Source organism: Harmonia axyridis, chromosome 2, assembly GCF_914767665.1.
Source record: "Harmonia axyridis chromosome 2, icHarAxyr1.1, whole genome shotgun sequence".
NCBI lineage: Eukaryota > Metazoa > Arthropoda > Insecta > Coleoptera > Coccinellidae > Harmonia > Harmonia axyridis.
Window position 1 is genome coordinate 52,586,592 of NC_059502.1, and position 20,524 is coordinate 52,607,115.

At 30.9% G+C, this 20,524-nt stretch overlaps 1 protein-coding gene across 1 annotated transcript; it reads right to left on the reverse strand.

The window, feature by feature from the left end:
• Positions 1-7,003: 7,003 nt before the first annotated feature.
• LOC123673408 lies at positions 7,004-9,949 on the reverse strand. The gene has a single exon (XM_045607893.1). The coding sequence runs from the start codon at positions 9,947-9,949 to the stop codon at positions 7,004-7,006; it is 2,946 nt and encodes a 981-aa protein (XP_045463849.1).
• Positions 9,950-20,524: the final 10,575 nt, after the last annotated feature.

A 20,524-nucleotide genomic window follows, 5' to 3' on the forward strand; every position in this document is an offset into this window, starting at 1 on the left:
TATCGGTCTATTTGATTGAAGATGGTTGAAATATGTGCAGTCAGTTTTTGATAATTACCTGAAGCACGCAAGATTTGGTGTTTAAACACGAAATCCAATAATAATCCAAAGACAGTTTGAGGTCGTTTATACAAGAAATTCGTAATTGCCTCTGAAAAGATAAATGATTGTTTTATTGTTGGTTTTTTTCATTCAGACTCAAGACAATTATCTTGTCTATGTCTGTGACCTTTTTCATTGAGGAGAAATATAAAAACTATGAAATTTGTGACAAGAAGTAAATAATACAACTCATTGTAGCTTTTCATCGAAAAAATTTATCTAGGATCAATCGAGTAATTTGAAAAGGAAAAAATTTTATTCGAATGTCTAATATGTATTTAGATATACATATATGTGTTTGAAATGAAAATAACCATATTGTACCTTTCAAACAGCGAATTACAGCCATCTATTAGTAAGTTATTATTAAATGCCATTTCATGAGCCATAATAGCTTGACAAATAAACATTTTAAAAAACTTGTAAGAAGTCATCAAACAATAGTGACTTATCTGATAACATCATGCATAAAAAATTATTAATCCATTTTTTAATTACAAACAGATAGTTGAATAACTTTAAGAAGAAAGTATGAGAATTATTCAACTATCTATCAGTGAATAATTAAATAATGCTTTAATGACCATAACGTGATCAGATAAGCAGAAAAAGTTAGACGCTTTTCTTGAATTTTTTTTAAAATGTTTATTTGTTTTATAATTTTTTTTTTCGTGGTATTTATTTATCACTGACCCCTGAACAATAAGAATTTAGTTGCTGATATCAGGACCTAATTTAGTTTATTCACAAATTCTTATGGATACCTCTGTTATCTATTAGAAAGTTAAATAATGGTTTAATGAACGTGGCATCATCAGATAACCAACAAAAGTTTGACTTAGGTACTCTTAATGAGTGTAGGTACATTTAAAATATTTATTTGTCATATTTATAATGACTTACCTGATGAGGTTGACGGCCATTCTGAAAATTTTAACTATCTAATGTATTATCATATGAATAATTCTTGGAATGTATCTGTCAATAAATAAGAAACGACAGTTTAACCCTTTTTTGAAATATTTATTTTTACCAAGGTGATAAAATAAATCAGATATAATTGAACGAAAATAAAAATCATATTCTCTTTTCACATTGTTTAGATTGAATTTCGAAATCAGTTTGAGTAGTTTGATACTTCAAAATAAATATCGATATGTAATTAATACACTTTGTTACTTCATATAATGTGAAAATACAAGTAAATGAATGGGGACATTTTTTATTCTATTCATTCCACCTTCAATGCATTTTGTGAAAACCCATATTAATGAACGGCAAAAAAAAATGACGTCCCAAAATGGCGGAAGAATCTAGAATTTTCCCCCCCCCCCAAAAGTGGGTCCTGGATCCGCGCCTGACGTATTTGAGTACTTAAGTGTGTTGGTACGCTTACTAGCTTAGTATCAGTTCAACAGTGGTGAAGTACAGAACAGATAATTTTAAAGCTAAAAAGATGTCTTTGGATCATTTATATGAGTTCAGTTTCGAAAAGTTGTACAACGACTGTACAGAAAGGTAATGCTTTTACATCATTGTTTTCTTTAATTATTTTTGAAACAATATAATCGAATGTTATCTTCAGTTTCTGAATGTTGCATTTTTATAAAGAAATTTTTGTTCAATATATGTGTATGAAATGAACGATAACCATATTGTACCTATCAAACAGCGAATTAATATGTACTTTTTTTTTCCTAGGGGTATAACTTTTGAGGAAGACTGCAGCGTATGTCTGAGTAGGTTGACTGGAGAACTGTACCTAACCGATTGCAGGCATTGTTTTCACAAAGAATGCATCGACAGGTGGTGCTCCAGTTCTTCCAAATGTTGTCCGATGTGTAGGACAACGTTAATTTTCGAAGGTACCTTCACTATCTTCGATACAAATTGGCAGAATGTCAATATACATCGTTTCGACAAGATGGACAGTGATGAAGAATATGAAGAAGATGAAGAAAGTGTTGAAAGTGAAGAGGAAAATGAAGAAGATAATAAAGAAGAAACCAACAGGGAAATTTAATTTAAGAGTGATGTTTCCTTCATTAAATTTCCCCTGGTTTATATATCTATAAACTCTTGTTATTTTTGTTTGAGAACAATTCCTATTTTCAGGATTGTAAAAATGTGAATCCTACCAGGATAATGATTGAATATCTATTACCTATTCACAGACTAACGAGTACAGAGCGTAATAATTACTAAATCAGTATGAAACTGTTCAATCATTTACCTAGAAAAATAAGATCAATTAAAGAAATTAAACTCTTCAAGAGACAATTATTCGAACTGTTAATTAAATGTGAACCATATTCTTTAAATGAATTTATAGTCTTTTGTCATGTACAAATATCATAGATATATTAGTTCATTGATTTATTTTTTTGTAAGGAATTTGTGACTTGTTTTTATCATTTTGTAATGAACATACAATTCTGGAAATAAATACCTATTATTATTATTATTATTATCCTAAATTTCAATCTATAACCTTCAAATTTAAGGGAGATAAGGGGTGTGTACCATGATCCTATTACACCCGGTATGTATATTGATGACCATAAGGTTAGCTTCCTCCAAAACAGTTTCCATTATGCATACAGTACCAGGAATACGAAAAAAAAAGATGAAATATAATGACTGTCATTTAATTTTCGATTTAAAATGAATTTCGAACAAGTAGAAACCAAGCCAATCCACAGTATTATTTAGAATTAGGATAAAATATAACAAAATGAAAAAATTGTTTTCCGAGAAGTAAATCAAAAATTTTCACAGCCTTGAAGTCACAGATAAAGGCCACTCCTACTGTTTTTTTTGAGCTGATTCGCGTGTGAGCTTCTCCTACTATCGGTCTATTTGATTGAAGATGGTTGAAATATGTGCAGTCAGTTTTTGATAATTACCTGAAGCACGCAAGATTTGGTGTTTAAACACGAAATCCAATAATAATCCAAAGACAGTTTGAGGTCGTTTATACAAGAAATTCGTAATTGCCTCTGAAAAGATAAATGATTGTTTTATTGTTGGTTTTTTTCATTCAGACTCAAGACAATTATCTTGTCTATGTCTGTGACCTTTTTCATTGAGGAGAAATATAAAAACTATGAAATTTGTGACAAGAAGTAAATAATACAACTCATTGTAGCTTTTCATCGAAAAAATTTATCTAGGATCAATCGAGTAATTTGAAAAGGAAAAAATTTTATTCGAATGTCTAATATGTATTTAGATATACATATATGTGTTTGAAATGAAAATAACCATATTGTACCTTTCAAACAGCGAATTACAGCCATCTATTAGTAAGTTATTATTAAATGCCATTTCATGAGCCATAATAGCTTGACAAATAAACATTTTAAAAAACTTGTAAGAAGTCATCAAACAATAGTGACTTATCTGATAACATCATGCATAAAAAATTATTAATCCATTTTTTAATTACAAACAGATAGTTGAATAACTTTAAGAAGAAAGTATGAGAATTATTCAACTATCTATCAGTGAATAATTAAATAATGCTTTAATGACCATAACGTGATCAGATAAGCAGAAAAAGTTAGACGCTTTTCTTGAATTTTTTTTAAAATGTTTATTTGTTTTATAATTTTTTTTTTCGTGGTATTTATTTATCACTGACCCCTGAACAATAAGAATTTAGTTGCTGATATCAGGACCTAATTTAGTTTATTCACAAATTCTTATGGATACCTCTGTTATCTATTAGAAAGTTAAATAATGGTTTAATGAACGTGGCATCATCAGATAACCAACAAAAGTTTGACTTAGGTACTCTTAATGAGTGTAGGTACATTTAAAATATTTATTTGTCATATTTATAATGACTTACCTGATGAGGTTGACGGCCATTCTGAAAATTTTAACTATCTAATGTATTATCATATGAATAATTCTTGGAATGTATCTGTCAATAAATAAGAAACGACAGTTTAACCCTTTTTTGAAATATTTATTTTTACCAAGGTGATAAAATAAATCAGATATAATTGAACGAAAATAAAAATCATATTCTCTTTTCACATTGTTTAGATTGAATTTCGAAATCAGTTTGAGTAGTTTGATACTTCAAAATAAATATCGATATGTAATTAATACACTTTGTTACTTCATATAATGTGAAAATACAAGTAAATGAATGGGGACATTTTTTATTCTATTCATTCCACCTTCAATGCATTTTGTGAAAACCCATATTAATGAACGGCAAAAAAAAATGACGTCCCAAAATGGCGGAAGAATCTAGAATTTTCCCCCCCCCCCAAAAGTGGGTCCTGGATCCGCGCCTGACGTATTTGAGTACTTAAGTGTGTTGGTACGCTTACTAGCTTAGTATCAGTTCAACAGTGGTGAAGTACAGAACAGATAATTTTAAAGCTAAAAAGATGTCTTTGGATCATTTATATGAGTTCAGTTTCGAAAAGTTGTACAACGACTGTACAGAAAGGTAATGCTTTTACATCATTGTTTTCTTTAATTATTTTTGAAACAATATAATCGAATGTTATCTTCAGTTTCTGAATGTTGCATTTTTATAAAGAAATTTTTGTTCAATATATGTGTATGAAATGAACGATAACCATATTGTACCTATCAAACAGCGAATTAATATGTACTTTTTTTTTCCTAGGGGTATAACTTTTGAGGAAGACTGCAGCGTATGTCTGAGTAGGTTGACTGGAGAACTGTACCTAACCGATTGCAGGCATTGTTTTCACAAAGAATGCATCGACAGGTGGTGCTCCAGTTCTTCCAAATGTTGTCCGATGTGTAGGACAACGTTAATTTTCGAAGGTACCTTCACTATCTTCGATACAAATTGGCAGAATGTCAATATACATCGTTTCGACAAGATGGACAGTGATGAAGAATATGAAGAAGATGAAGAAAGTGTTGAAAGTGAAGAGGAAAATGAAGAAGATAATAAAGAAGAAACCAACAGGGAAATTTAATTTAAGAGTGATGTTTCCTTCATTAAATTTCCCCTGGTTTATATATCTATAAACTCTTGTTATTTTTGTTTGAGAACAATTCCTATTTTCAGGATTGTAAAAATGTGAATCCTACCAGGATAATGATTGAATATCTATTACCTATTCACAGACTAACGAGTACAGAGCGTAATAATTACTAAATCAGTATGAAACTGTTCAATCATTTACCTAGAAAAATAAGATCAATTAAAGAAATTAAACTCTTCAAGAGACAATTATTCGAACTGTTAATTAAATGTGAACCATATTCTTTAAATGAATTTATAGTCTTTTGTCATGTACAAATATCATAGATATATTAGTTCATTGATTTATTTTTTTGTAAGGAATTTGTGACTTGTTTTTATCATTTTGTAATGAACATACAATTCTGGAAATAAATACCTATTATTATTATTATTATTATCCTAAATTTCAATCTATAACCTTCAAATTTAAGGGAGATAAGGGGTGTGTACCATGATCCTATTACACCCGGTATGTATATTGATGACCATAAGGTTAGCTTCCTCCAAAACAGTTTCCATTATGCATACAGTACCAGGAATACGAAAAAAAAAGATGAAATATAATGACTGTCATTTAATTTTCGATTTAAAATGAATTTCGAACAAGTAGAAACCAAGCCAATCCACAGTATTATTTAGAATTAGGATAAAATATAACAAAATGAAAAAATTGTTTTCCGAGAAGTAAATCAAAAATTTTCACAGCCTTGAAGTCACAGATAAAGGCCACTCCTACTGTTTTTTTTGAGCTGATTCGCGTGTGAGCTTCTCCTACTATCGGTCTATTTGATTGAAGATGGTTGAAATATGTGCAGTCAGTTTTTGATAATTACCTGAAGCACGCAAGATTTGGTGTTTAAACACGAAATCCAATAATAATCCAAAGACAGTTTGAGGTCGTTTATACAAGAAATTCGTAATTGCCTCTGAAAAGATAAATGATTGTTTTATTGTTGGTTTTTTTCATTCAGACTCAAGACAATTATCTTGTCTATGTCTGTGACCTTTTTCATTGAGGAGAAATATAAAAACTATGAAATTTGTGACAAGAAGTAAATAATACAACTCATTGTAGCTTTTCATCGAAAAAATTTATCTAGGATCAATCGAGTAATTTGAAAAGGAAAAAATTTTATTCGAATGTCTAATATGTATTTAGATATACATATATGTGTTTGAAATGAAAATAACCATATTGTATCTTTCAAACAGCGAATTACAGCCATCTATTAGTAAGTTATTATTAAATGCCATTTCATGAGCCATAATAGCTTGACAAATAAACATTTTAAAAAACTTGTAAGAAGTCATCAAACAATAGTGACTTATCTGATAACATCATGCATAAAAAATTATTAATCCATTTTTTAATTACAAACAGATAGTTGAATAACTTTAAGAAGAAAGTATGAGAATTATTCAACTATCTATCGGTAAATAATTAAATAATGTTTTAATGACCATAACGTGATCAGATAAGCAGAAAAAGTTAGACGCTTTTCTTGAAGTTTTTTTAAAATGTTTATTTGTTTTATAATTTTTTTTTCGTGGTATTTATTTATCACTGACCCCTGAACAATAAGAATTTAGTTGCTGATATCAGGACCTAATTTAGTTTATTCACAAATTCTTATGGATACCTCTGTTATCTATTAGAAAGTTAAATAATGGTGTAAATTCAAATGTGATATTCTTCAATAACTTTTTTATTTGAAAACTTGACAATTCAGAACTATCAAAAAACTAAACTCCCTTGATTTCCTGTTCACTCGTCTGTCAAATTAAAAAATGAATTTGGCCTTAACATTTCTCCCCCCTGTGAAGAACTTAAATCTTCACTAAGTGGTCGGAAGGATGCACAGCTTCGTAACAGGTCTTTTATAAATGCCTTTCTTCGTTTGAATTTTTGCCACCCTCACAATACCATAATTTCCTTGGTTTTCCCAAAAACGATGGTCCGCTAAACCAATCTCCATCTTGTTTAAGATCGATATTTTTCAATTCTTTGGTAGCCTGATCTGCTACATTTTCTTCAGAAGGATCCCAGTGCCACTGGAAAACATCTGCATTTTCATGGATTTCTCCTATTCGACATGACACGAACATAGGAAACCTTCTCGACTGGGATCTTATTTGTTTAAGTACCACCAATGAATCAGTCCAATAATGTGTTTCGCGAATTTTATGTTCAACTTCTTCCCATATTTTCTTGGATAGTCTGCATGCCAACACTGCTCCTTGTAACTCTAATTTGGGTATGATTTGCTGAGTCAATGGCGCAACTTTATACTCAGCAGTAACAAAGCAGACATGTGTTTCAGTATTATCCTCCTTTTCTTCTGTTCTGAAGTAAGCAACATAGGAATAAGCCTTATCACGCGCATCACAAAACACATTCGCCTTTATGATCAAAGTTGCCAAAAACCCGAAAGGATCAAATATTGACATGATGATCCGCAAGACCTTCCGTTTCGTTGGTGCTATTGATCCTGATGTTTTTTCAATAGGAATTTTGTGAAAGTTCAGCGAATATATGAATTGGTCAGTTTCTGGAGACCAAGACAATCCAAGAACTCTTTTGATTTCTTGTGAATCAATTTTAATGTTTTTTTCTGATTCAGCACGAAGACATTTTGGAATTGATTCTAGAACGCTCTTGGAGTTACTAATCCATTTCACCATTTCAAAACCAACTTGATTATGAACATAAATTACATCTCGTACTCTTTGAATAGCTTCCTCGTATGTGCTACATGAATCCAAATAATCGTCAACATAATGTTGTCTCTTCATTGCTCTGCTTATTCCAGGGAATTTATCTTCGAAACATTCAGCATTCCTGTTCTTGATGAATTGGGCTACGGATGGAGAAGACACGGCACCGAAGATCATAACATTCATTTCATAAACATCCGGAATTCCACCAAGGTTATTTTCATCATGCCAAAGAAATCGTTGAGCACATCGATCTTCCTTTTTTATTAACACTTGGTGAAACATTTCCCTGATGTCCCCACTAAATGCAATTTTTCCCTGCCTAAAGCGCCATAAAACGGAAACCAAGGAAGGAACAAAGTCTGGACCTTGTAGTAAAAAGTCATTGAGGCTATATCCAAATGATCTTGCAGCAGCGTCAAAGACAAGTCTAATTTTACCGGGCTTATGGACGTTCCACACTGCAAAATGTGGTAAAAACCAGTTTCTCGGATTTTCTGTAATCTCCTCTAACTCTAATTTTCTTGCATAACCCTTGTTGATGTAATCCTGGATCTTCTCACGGTACTGCTTTGCGAATTCACAATCTTTCTTCATTTTCCTCTCCATGCAGGAAAGACGGTTGAGTGCGTTTACTTTGCTGTCAGGAAATGCGACATCCATATTTCTCCAAAGGTGTCCAATTTCCCAACGGTTACCAATTCTTTTAGCTGTGCTATTCATGATTTCAAGTGCTTTGCGATCTTCTACTGAGCTGATGATTTTTTCATTCACTCCGAAAGCTTCTAACTTGAAACTATCTTTCACCATACGATGGAGTTCATCATCTTCAATATGTCGGCAACAAAGAGTTGCATGATTCATTTCATTTCCATCAGTTGAATCAGTGAGTGCTCCATGAATAGTCCAACCTAATTTGGATTTGGACATTATAGGTTGATTCATTTTTGGTTGTATGACCTGACGTGGTATAATTAGTCCGCAATTGTCTTGGCCAATGAGAATTTCTGGAGTTGCATTCTCTACGGCCTCTAGAATTTTCCGGTTCAAATGTGGGAAATTCTGAGACAAAAGATCTACATTGATTTTCTGGTTTGGTATACTCAAGTTTTTAACAGTCCTCAAATTTTTCAGATTATAGAAGATTTGTTTATTGCTGTCGGCAGAAATATCAACATCAACCATTTTCGATTCATCATCGAAATGGGTAATGTTATTTGTCCATTGAAAACGGAGTGGAACGATGGGTCCAGAGAGGTTCAATTTCATAGCTAAATTTTCATCCATCATCGAGCATGTGGAGCCTTCATCGAATAAGGCAAATGTCTTGATTTCATTATAAGGCCCACGAAGTATAACTGGTGCTATTCTCAGCAGAGTTTTTTGATCCACATCGTTCAATTTCGCACAAAATTCACTCGAAGCTGCTGTTTTATCTTGTAAAGTTGGATATGAGCTGTTTGGATCTCTTGCCAGATGAAGAAGACTGCTATGCTTTCCTTTACAACCCATTATACCACATCTCGTTCTGAGGAAACATTTATTAGCCATGTGACCCAATTGGAGACATAGAAAACATAATCTCAAATTCATAACTGATTGTCTTCTTTCTGGTATAGTCTTCTCTATGAATTCACCACATTCCTCTATTTTATGATTCGTTCTCTGGCAAAATACACAAACTTTGGAATTTTCTGCCTTTCTCGGCTCGGACTTTTTTGAAAAACTAACTGTTTCTTTCCTTGACATGTGTTTACTTCTCTGGAATGGATTACTTGTAGAAGCCATAGAATTTACCTCTTCTTCGTACCAATTTGCAAAATCTTCAAGGGATGTTGGTATTCCCTGTAAATCTTTCTGATATTTATATTTTCCCCAGTTGTACTTTTGTATGGTGGGAAGTTTTTCAACAATATTCACTAACATTTCCGGATGGAACAAATATAGTGAAGAATTAACATTTCTCATCGTGACCACCATATTAGTAACTGCGTTTGAGAAAAAAATACAGGATTCCAAACTGTCTTCTTTTACAGGGCTGATTTTCTTCACTTTTTCCATGAGAGATAGAACAATCCATTCAGGTCTACCAAAATTCATCTCGAGCATATTGATTATCCTTGAAACATTGCTTGGAGATATTAGAAGAGCTTTAACAGTTTCCCTAGCTTTTCCCTTGAGTGCTCTATCAAGACGAATGAGGTTATCCTGGTCTGATAATCCTTCATTCCACCTTCAATGCATGTTGTGAAAACCCATATTAATGAACGGCAAAAAAAAATGACGTCCCAAAATGGCGGAAGAATCTAGAATTTTCCCCCCCCCCAAAAGTGGGTCCTGGATCCGCGCCTGACGTATTTGAGTACTTAAGTGTGTTGGTACGCTTACTAGCTTAGTATCAGTTCAACAGTGGTGAAGTACAGAACAGATAATTTTAAAGCTAAAAAGATGTCTTTGGATCATTTATATGAGTTCAGTTTCGAAAAGTTGTACAACGACTGTACAGAAAGGTAATGCTTTTACATCATTGTTTTCTTTAATTATTTTTGAAACAATATAATCGAATGTTATCTTCAGTTTCTGAATGTTGCATTTTTATAAAGAAATTTTTGTTCAATATATGTGTATGAAATGAAAGATAACCATATTGTACCTATCAAACAGCGAATTAATATGTACTTTTTTTTTCCTAGGGGTATAACTTTTGAGGAAGACTGCAGCGTATGTCTGAGTAGGTTGACTGGAGAACTGTACCTAACCGATTGCAGGCATTGTTTTCACAAAGAATGCATCGACAGGTGGTGCTCCAGTTCTTCCAAATGTTGTCCGATGTGTAGGACAACGTTAATTTTCGAAGGTACCTTCACTATCTTCGATACAAATTGGCAGAATGTCAATATACATCGTTTCGACAAGATGGACAGTGATGAAGAATATGAAGAAGATGAAGAAAGTGTTGAAAGTGAAGAGGAAAATGAAGAAGATAATAAAGAAGAAACCAACAGGGAAATTTAATTTAAGAGTGATGTTTCCTTCATTAAATTTCCCCTGGTTTATATATCTATAAACTCTTGTTATTTTTGTTTGAGAACAATTCCTATTTTCAGGATTGTAAAAATGTGAATCCTACCAGGATAATGATTGAATATCTATTACCTATTCACAGACTAACGAGTACAGAGCGTAATAATTACTAAATCAGTATGAAACTGTTCAATTATTTACCTAGAAAAATAAGATCAATTAAAGAAATTAAACTCTTCAAGAGACAATTATTCGAACTGTTAATTAAATGTGAACCATATTCTTTAAATGAATTTATAGTCTTTTGTCATGTACAAATATCATAGATATATTAGTTCATTGATTTATTTTTTTGTAAGGAATTTGTGACTTGTTTTTATCATTTTGTAATGTACATACAATTCTGGAAATAAATACCTATTATTATTATTATTATTATCCTAAATTTCAATCTATAACCTTCAAATTTAAGGGAGATAAGGGGTGTGTACCATGATCCTATTACACCCGGTATGTATATTGATGACCATAAGGTTAGCTTCCTCCAAAACAGTTTCCATTATGCATACAGTACCAGGAATACGAAAAAAAAAGATGAAATATAATGACTGTCATTTAATTTTCGATTTAAAATGAATTTCGAACAAGTAGAAACCAAGCCAATCCACAGTATTATTTAGAATTAGGATAAAATATAACAAAATGAAAAAATTGTTTTCCGAGAAGTAAATCAAAAATTTTCACAGCCTTGAAGTCACAGATAAAGGCCACTCCTACTGTTTTTTTTGAGCTGATTCGCGTGTGAGCTTCTCCTACTATCGGTCTATTTGATTGAAGATGGTTGAAATATGTGCAGTCAGTTTTTGATAATTACCTGAAGCACGCAAGATTTGGTGTTTAAACACGAAATCCAATAATAATCCAAAGACAGTTTGAGGTCGTTTATACAAGAAATTCGTAATTGCCTCTGAAAAGATAAATGATTGTTTTATTGTTGGTTTTTTTCATTCAGACTCAAGACTATTATCTTGTCTATGTCTGTGACCTTTTTCATTGAGGAGAAATATAAAAACTATGAAATTTGTGACAAGAAGTAAATAATACAACTCATTGTAGCTTTTCATCGGAAAAATTTATCTAGGATCAATCGAGTAATTTGAAAAGGAAAAAATTTTATTCGAATGTCTAATATGTATTTACATATACATATATGTGTTTGAAATGAAAATAACCATATTGTACCTTTCAAACAGCGAATTACAGCCATCTATTAGTAAGTTATTATTAAATGCCATTTCATGAGCCATAATAGCTTGACAAATAAACATTTTAAAAAACTTGTAAGAAGTCATCAAACAATAGTGACTTATCTGATAACATCATGCATAAAAAATTATTAATCCATTTTTTAATTACAAACAGATAGTTGAATAACTTTAAGAAGAAAGTATGAGAATTATTCAACTATCTATCAGTAAATAATTAAATAATGCTTTAATGACCATAACGTGATCAGATAAGCAGAAAAAGTTAGACGCTTTTCTTGAAGTTTTTTTAAAATGTTTATTTGTTTTATAATTTTTTTTTCGTGGTATTTATTTATCACTGACCCCTGAACAATAAGAATTTAGTTGCTGATATCAGGACCTAATTTAGTTTATTCACAAATTCTTATGGATACCTCTGTTATCTATTAGAAAGTTAAATAATGGTTTAATGAACGTGGCATCATCAGATAACCAACAAAAGTTTGACTTAGGTACTCTTAATGAGTGTAGGTACATTTAAAATATTTATTTGTCATATTTATAATGACTTACCTAATGAGGTTGACGGCCATTCTGAAAATTTTAACTATCTAATGTATTATCAGATGAATAATTCTTGGAATGTATCTGTCAACAAATAAGAAACGACAGTTTAACCCTTTTTTGAAATATTTATTTTTACCAAGGTGATAAAATAAATCAGATATAATTGAACGAAAATAAAAATCATATTCTCTTTTCACATTGTTTAGATTGAATTTCGAAACGTTCAACTAAAGAACGAAATCAGTTTGAGTAGTTTGATACTTCAAAATAAATATCGATATGTAATTAATACACTTTGTTACTTTATATAATGTGAAAATACAAGTAAATGAATGGGGACATTTTTTATTCTATTCATTCCACCTTCAATGCATTTTGTGAAAACCCATATTAATGAACGGCAAAAAAAAATGACGTCCCAAAATGGCGGAAGAATCTAGAATTTTCCCCCCCCCCAAAAGTGGGTCCTGGATCCGCGCCTGACGTATTTGAGTACTTAAGTGTGTTGGTACGCTTACTAGCTTAGTATCAGTTCAACAGTGGTGAAGTACAGAACAGATAATTTCAAAGCTAAAAAGATGTCTTTGGATCATTTATATGAGTTCAGTTTCGAAAAGTTGTACAACGACTGTACAGAAAGGTAATGCTTTTACATCATTGTTTTCTTTAATTATTTTTGAAACAATATAATCGAATGTTTTCTTCAGTTTCTGAATGTTGCATTTTTATAAAGAAATTTTTGTTCAATATATGTGTATGAAATGAACGATAACCATATTGTACCTATCAAACAGCGAATTAATATGTACTTTTTTTTTCCTAGGGGTATAACTTTTGAGGAAGACTGCAGCGTATGTCTGAGTAGGTTGACTGGAGAACTGTACCTAACCGATTGCAGGCATTGTTTTCACAAAGAATGCATCGACAGGTGGTGCTCCAGTTCTTCCAAATGTTGTCCGATGTGTAGGACAACGTTAATTTTCGAAGGTACCTTCACTATCTTCGATACAAATTGGCAGAATGTCAATATACATCGTTTCGACAAGATGGACAGTGATGAAGAATATGAAGAAGATGAAGAAAGTGTTGAAAGTGAAGAGGAAAATGAAGAAGATAATAAAGAAGAAACCAACAGGGAAATTTGATTTAAGAGTGATGTTTCCTTCATTAAATTTCCCCTGGTTTATATATCTATAAACTCTTGTTATTTTTGTTTGAGAACAATTCCTATTTTCAGGATTGTAAAAATGTGAATCCTACCAGGATAATGATTGAATATCTATTACCTATTCACAGACTAACGAGTACAGAGCGTTATAATTACTAAATCAGTATGAAACTGTTCAATCATTTACCTAGAAAAATAAGATCAATTAAAGAAATTAAACTCTTCAAGAGACAATTATTCGAACTGTTAATTAAATGTGAACCATATTCTTTAAATGAATTTATAGTCTTTTGTCATGTACAAATATCATAGACATATTAGTTCATTGATTTATTTTTTTGTGAGGAATTTGTGACTTGTTTTTATCATTTTGTAATGTACATACAATTCTGGAAATAAATACCTATTATTATTATTATTATTATCCTAAATTTCAATCTATAACCTTCAAATTTAAGGGAGATAAGGGGTGTGTACCATGATCCTATTACACCCGGTATGTATATTGATGACCATAAGGTTAGCTTCCTCCAAAACAATTTCCATTATGCATACAGTACCAGGAATACGAAAAAAAAAGATGAAATATAATGACTGTCATTTAATTTTCGATTTAAAATGAATTTCGAACAAGTAGAAACCAAGCCAATCCACAGTATTATTCAGAATTAGGATAAAATATAACAAAATGAAAAAATTGTTTTCCGAGAAGTAAATCAAAAATTTTCACAGCCTTGAAGTCACAGATAAAGGCCACTCCTACTGTTTTTTTTGAGCTGATTCGCGTGTGAGCTTCTCCTACTATCGGTCTATTTGATTGAAGATGGTTGAAATATGTGCAGTCAGTTTTTGATAATTACCTGAAGCACGCAAGATTTGGTGTTTAAACACGAAATCCAATAATAATCCAAAGACAGTTTGAGGTCGTTTATACAAGAAATTCGTAATTGCCTCTGAAAAGATAAATGATTGTTTTATTGTTGGTTTTTTTCATTCAGACTCAAGACAATTATCTTGTCTATGTCTGTGACCTTTTTCATTGAGGAGAAATATAAAAACTATGAAATTTGTGACAAGAAGTAAATAATACAACTCATTGTAGCTTTTCATCGGAAAAATTTATCTAGGATCAATCGAGTAATTTGAAAAGGAAAAAATTTTATTCGAATGTCTGATATGTATTTAGATATACATATATGTGTTTGAAATGAAAATAACCATATTGTACCTTTCAAACAGCGAATTACAGCCATCTATTAGTAAGTTATTATTAAATGCCATTTCATGAGCCATAATAGCTTGACAAATAAACATTTTAAAAAACTTGTAAGAAGTCATCAAACAATAGTGACTTATCTGATAACATCATGCATAAAAAATTATTAATCCATTTTTTAATTACAAACAGATAGTTGAATAACTTTAAGAAGAAAGTATGAGAATTATTCAACTATCTATCAGTAAATAATTAAATAATGCTTTAATGACCATAACGTGATCAGATAAGCAGAAAAAGTTAGACGCTTTTCTTGAAGTTTTTTTAAAATGTTTATTTGTTTTATAATTTTTTTTTCGTGGTATTTATTTATCACTGACCCCTGAACAATAAGAATTTAGTTGCTGATATCAGGACCTAATTTAGTTTATTCACAAATTCTTATGGATACCTCTGTTATCTATTAGAAAGTTAAATAATGGTTTAATGAACGTGGCATCATCAGATAACCAACAAAAGTTTGACTTAGGTACTCTTAATGAGTGTAGGTACATTTAAAATATTTATTTGTCATATTTATAATGACTTACCTAATGAGGTTGACGGCCATTCTGAAAATTTTAACTATCTAATGTATTATCAGATGAATAATTCTTAGAATGTATCTGTCAACAAATAAGAAACGACAGTTTAACCCTTTTTTGAAATATTTATTTTTACCAAGGTGATAAAATAAATCAGATATAATTGAACGAAAATAAAAATCATATTCTCTTTTCACATTGTTTAGATTGAATTTCGAAACGTTCAACTAAAGAACGAAATCAGTTTGAGTAGTTTGATACTTCAAAATAAATATCGATATGTAATTAATACACTTTGTTACTTCATATAATGTGAAAATACAAGTAAATGAATGGGGACATTTTTTATTCTATTCATTCCACCTTCAATGCATTTTGTGAAAACCCATATTAATGAACGGCAAAAAAAAATGACGTCCCAAAATGGCGGAAGAATCTAGAATTTCCCCCCCCCCCCAAAAGTGGGTCCTGGATCCGCGCCTGACGTATTTGAGTACTTAAGTGTGTTGGTACGCTTACTAGCTTAGTATCAGTTCAACAGTGGTGAAGTACAGAACAGATAATTTTAAAGCTAAAAAGATGTCTTTGGATCATTTATATGAGTTCAGTTTCGAAAAGTTGTACAACGACTGTACAGAAAGGTAATGCTTTTACATCATTGTTTTCTTTAATTATTTTTGAAACAATATAATCGAATGTTATCTTCAGTTTCTGAATGTTGCATTTTTATAAAGAAATTTTTGTTCAATATATGTGTATGAAATGAACGATAACCATATTGTACCTATCAAACAGCGAATTAATATGTACTTTTTTTTTCCTAGGGGTATAACTTTTGAGGAAGACTGCAGCGTATGTCTGAGTAGGTTGACTGGAGAACTGTACCTAACCGATTGCAGGCATTGTTTTCACAAAGAATGCATCGACAGGTGGTGCTCCAGTTCTTCCAAATGTTGTCCGATGTGTAGGACAACGTTAATTTTCGAAGGTACCTTCACTATCTTCGATACAAATTGGCAGAATGTCAATATACATCGTTTCGACAAGATGGACAGTGATGAAGAATATGAAGAAGATGAAGAAAGTGTTGAAAGTGAAGAGGAAAATGAAGAAGATAATAAAGAAGAAACCAACAGGGAAATTTAATTTAAGAGTGATGTTTCCTTCATTAAATTTCCCCTGGTTTATATATCTATAAACTCTTGTTATTTTTGTTTGAGAACAATTCCTATTTTCAGGATTGTAAAAATGTGAATCCTACCAGGATAATGATTGAATATCTATTACCTATTCACAGACTAACGAGTACAGAGCGTAATAATTACTAAATCAGTATGAAACTGTTCAATCATTTACCTAGAAAAATAAGATCAATTAAAGAAATTAAACTCTTCAAGAGACAATTATTCGAACTGTTAATTAAATGTGAACCATATCCTTTAAATGAATTTATAGTCTTTTGTCATGTACAAATATCATAGATATATTAGTTCATTGATTTATTTTTTTGTAAGGAATTTGTGACTTGTTTTTATCATTTTGTAATGAACATACAATTCTGGAAATAAATACCTATTATTATTATTATTATTATCCTAAATTTCAATCTATAACCTTCAAATTTAAGGGAGATAAGGGGTGTGTACCATGATCCTTTTACACCCGGTATGTATATTGATGACCATAAGGTTAGCTTCCTCCAAAACAGTTTCCATTATGCATACAGTACCAGGAATACGAAAAAAAAGATGAAATATAATGACTGTCATTTAATTTTCGATTTAAAATGAATTTCGAACAAGTAGAAACCAATCCAATCCACAGTATTATTTAGAATTAGAATAAAAGATAACAAAATGAAAAAATTGTTTTCCGAGAAGTAAATCAAAAATTTTCACAGCCTTGAAGTCACAGATAAAGGCCACTCCTACTGTTTTTTTTGAGCTGATTCGCGTGTGAGCTTCTCCTACTATCGGTCTATTTGATTGAAGATGGTTGAAATATGTGCAGTCAGTTTTTGATAATTACCTGAAGCACGCAAGATTTGGTGCTTAAACACGAAATCCAATAATAATCCAAAGACAGTTTGAGGTCGTTTATACAAGAAATTCGTAATTGCCTCTGAAAAGATAAATGATTGTTTTATTGTTGGTTTTTTTCATTCAGACTCAAGACAATTATCTTGTCTATGTCTGTGACCTTTTTCATTGAGGAGAAATATAAAAACTATGAAATTTGTGACAAGAAGTAAATAATACAACTCATTGTAGCTTTTCATCGAAAAAATTTATCTAGGATCAATCGAGTAATTTGAAAAGGAAAAAATTTTATTCGAATGTCTAATATGTATTTAGATATACATATATGTGTTTGAAATGAAAATAACCATATTGTACCTTTCAAACAGCGAATTACAGCCATCTATTAGTAAGTTATTATTAAATGCCATTTCATGAGCCATAATAGCTTGACAAATAAACATTTTAAAAAACTTGTAAGAAGTCATCAAACAATAGTGACTTATCTGATAACATCATGCATAAAAAATTATTAATCCATTTTTTAATTACAAACAGATAGTTGAATAACTTTAAGAAGAAAGTATGAGAATTATTCAACTATCTATCAGTAAATAATTAAATAATGTTTTAATGACCATAACGTGATCAGATAAGCAGAAAAAGTTAGACGCTTTTCTTGAAGTTTTTTTAAAATGTTTATTTGTTTTATAATTTTTTTTTCGTGGTATTTATTTATCACTGACCCCTGAACAATAAGAATTTAGTTGCTGATATCAGGACCTAATTTAGTTTATTCACAAATTCTTATGGATACCTCTGTTATCTATTAGAAAGTTAAATAATGGTTTAATGAACGTGGCATCATCAGATAACCAACAAAAGTTTGACTTAGGTACTCTTAATGAGTGTAGGTACATTTAAAATATTTATTTGTCATATTTATAATGACTTACCTAATGAGGTTGACGGCCATTCTGAAAATTTTAACTATCTAATGTATTATCAGATGAATAATTCTTGGAATGTATCTGTCAACAAATAAGAAACGACAGTTTAACCCTTTTTTGAAATATTTATTTTTACCAAGGTGATAAAATAAATCAGATATAATTGAACGAAAATAAAAATCATATTCTCTTTTCACATTGTTTAGATTGAATTTCGAAATCAGTTTGAGTAGTTTGATACTTCAAAATAAATATCGATATGTAATTAATACACTTTGTTACTTCATATAATGTGAAAATACAAGTAAATGAATGGGGACATTTTTTATTCTATTCATTCCACCTTCAATGCATTTTGTGAAAACCCATATTAATGAACGGCAAAAAAAAATGACGTCCCAAAATGGCGGAAGAATCTAGAATTTTCCCCCCCCCCAAAAGTGGGTCCTGGATCCGCGCCTGACGTATTTGAGTACTTAAGTGTGTTGGTACGCTTACTAGCTTAGTATCAGTTCAACAGTGGTGAAGTACAGAACAGATAATTTTAAAGCTAAAAAGATGTCTTTGGATCATTTATATGAGTTCAGTTTCGAAAAGTTGTACAACGACTGTACAGAAAGGTAATGCTTTTACATCATTGTTTTCTTTAATTATTTTTGAAACAATATAATCGAATGTTATCTTCAGTTTCTGAATGTTGCATTTTTATAAAGAAATTTTCGTTCAATATATGTGTATGAAATGAACGATAACCATATTGTACCTATCAAACAGCGAATTAATATGTACTTTTTTTTTCCTAGGGGTATAACTTTTGAGGAAGACTGCAGCGTATGTCTGAGTAGGTTGACTGGAGAACTGTACCTAACCGATTGCAGGCATTGTTTTCACAAAGAATGCATCGACAGGTGGTGCTCCAGTTCTTCCAAATGTTGTCCGATGTGTAGGACAACGTTAATTTTCGAAAGTACCTTCACTATCTTCGATACAAATTGGCAGAATGTCAATATACATCGTTTCGACAAGATGGACAGTGATGAAGAATATGAAGAAAATGAAGAAAGTGTTGAAAGTGAAGAGGAAAATGAAGAAGATAATAAAGAAGAAACCAACAGGGAAATTTAATTTAAGAGTGATGTTTCCTTCATTAAATTTCCCCTGGTTTATATATCTATAAACTCTTGTTATTTTTGTTTGAGAACAATTCCTATTTTCAGGATTGTAAAAATGTGAATCCTACCAGGATAATGATTGAATATCTATTACCTATTCACAGACTAACGAGTACAGAGCGTAATAATTACTAAATCAGTATGAAACTGTTCAATCATTTACCTAGAAAAATAAGATCAATTAAAGAAATTAAACTCTTCAAGAGACAATTATTCGAACTGTTAATTAAATGTGAACCATATTCTTTAAATGAATTTATAGTCTTTTGTCATGTACAAATATCATAGATATATTAGTTCATTGATTTATTTTTTTGTAAGGAATTTGTGACTTGTTTTTATCATTTTGTAATGTACATACAATTCTGGAAATAAATACCTATTATTATTATTATTATTATCCTAAATTTCAATCTATAACCTTCAAATTCAAGGGAGATAAGGGGTGTGTACCATGATCCTATTACACCCGGTATGTATATTGATGACCATAAGGTTAGCTTCCTCCAAAACAGTTTCCATTATGCATACAGTACCAGGAATACGAAAAAAAAAGATGAAATATAATGACTGTCATTTAATTTTCGATTTAAAATGAATTTCGAACAAGTAGAAACCAAGCCAATCCACAGTATTATTTAGAATTAGGATAAAATATAACAAAATGAAAAAATTGTTTTCCGAGAAGTAAATCAAAAATTTTCACTGCCTTGAAGTCACAGATAAAGGCCACTCCTA

Coding starts and splice junctions, on each gene's coding strand:
- LOC123673408 (XM_045607893.1), bottom strand. CDS start 9,949: ATGCTCGAGATGAATTTTGGTAGACCTGAATGGATTGTTCTATCTCTC.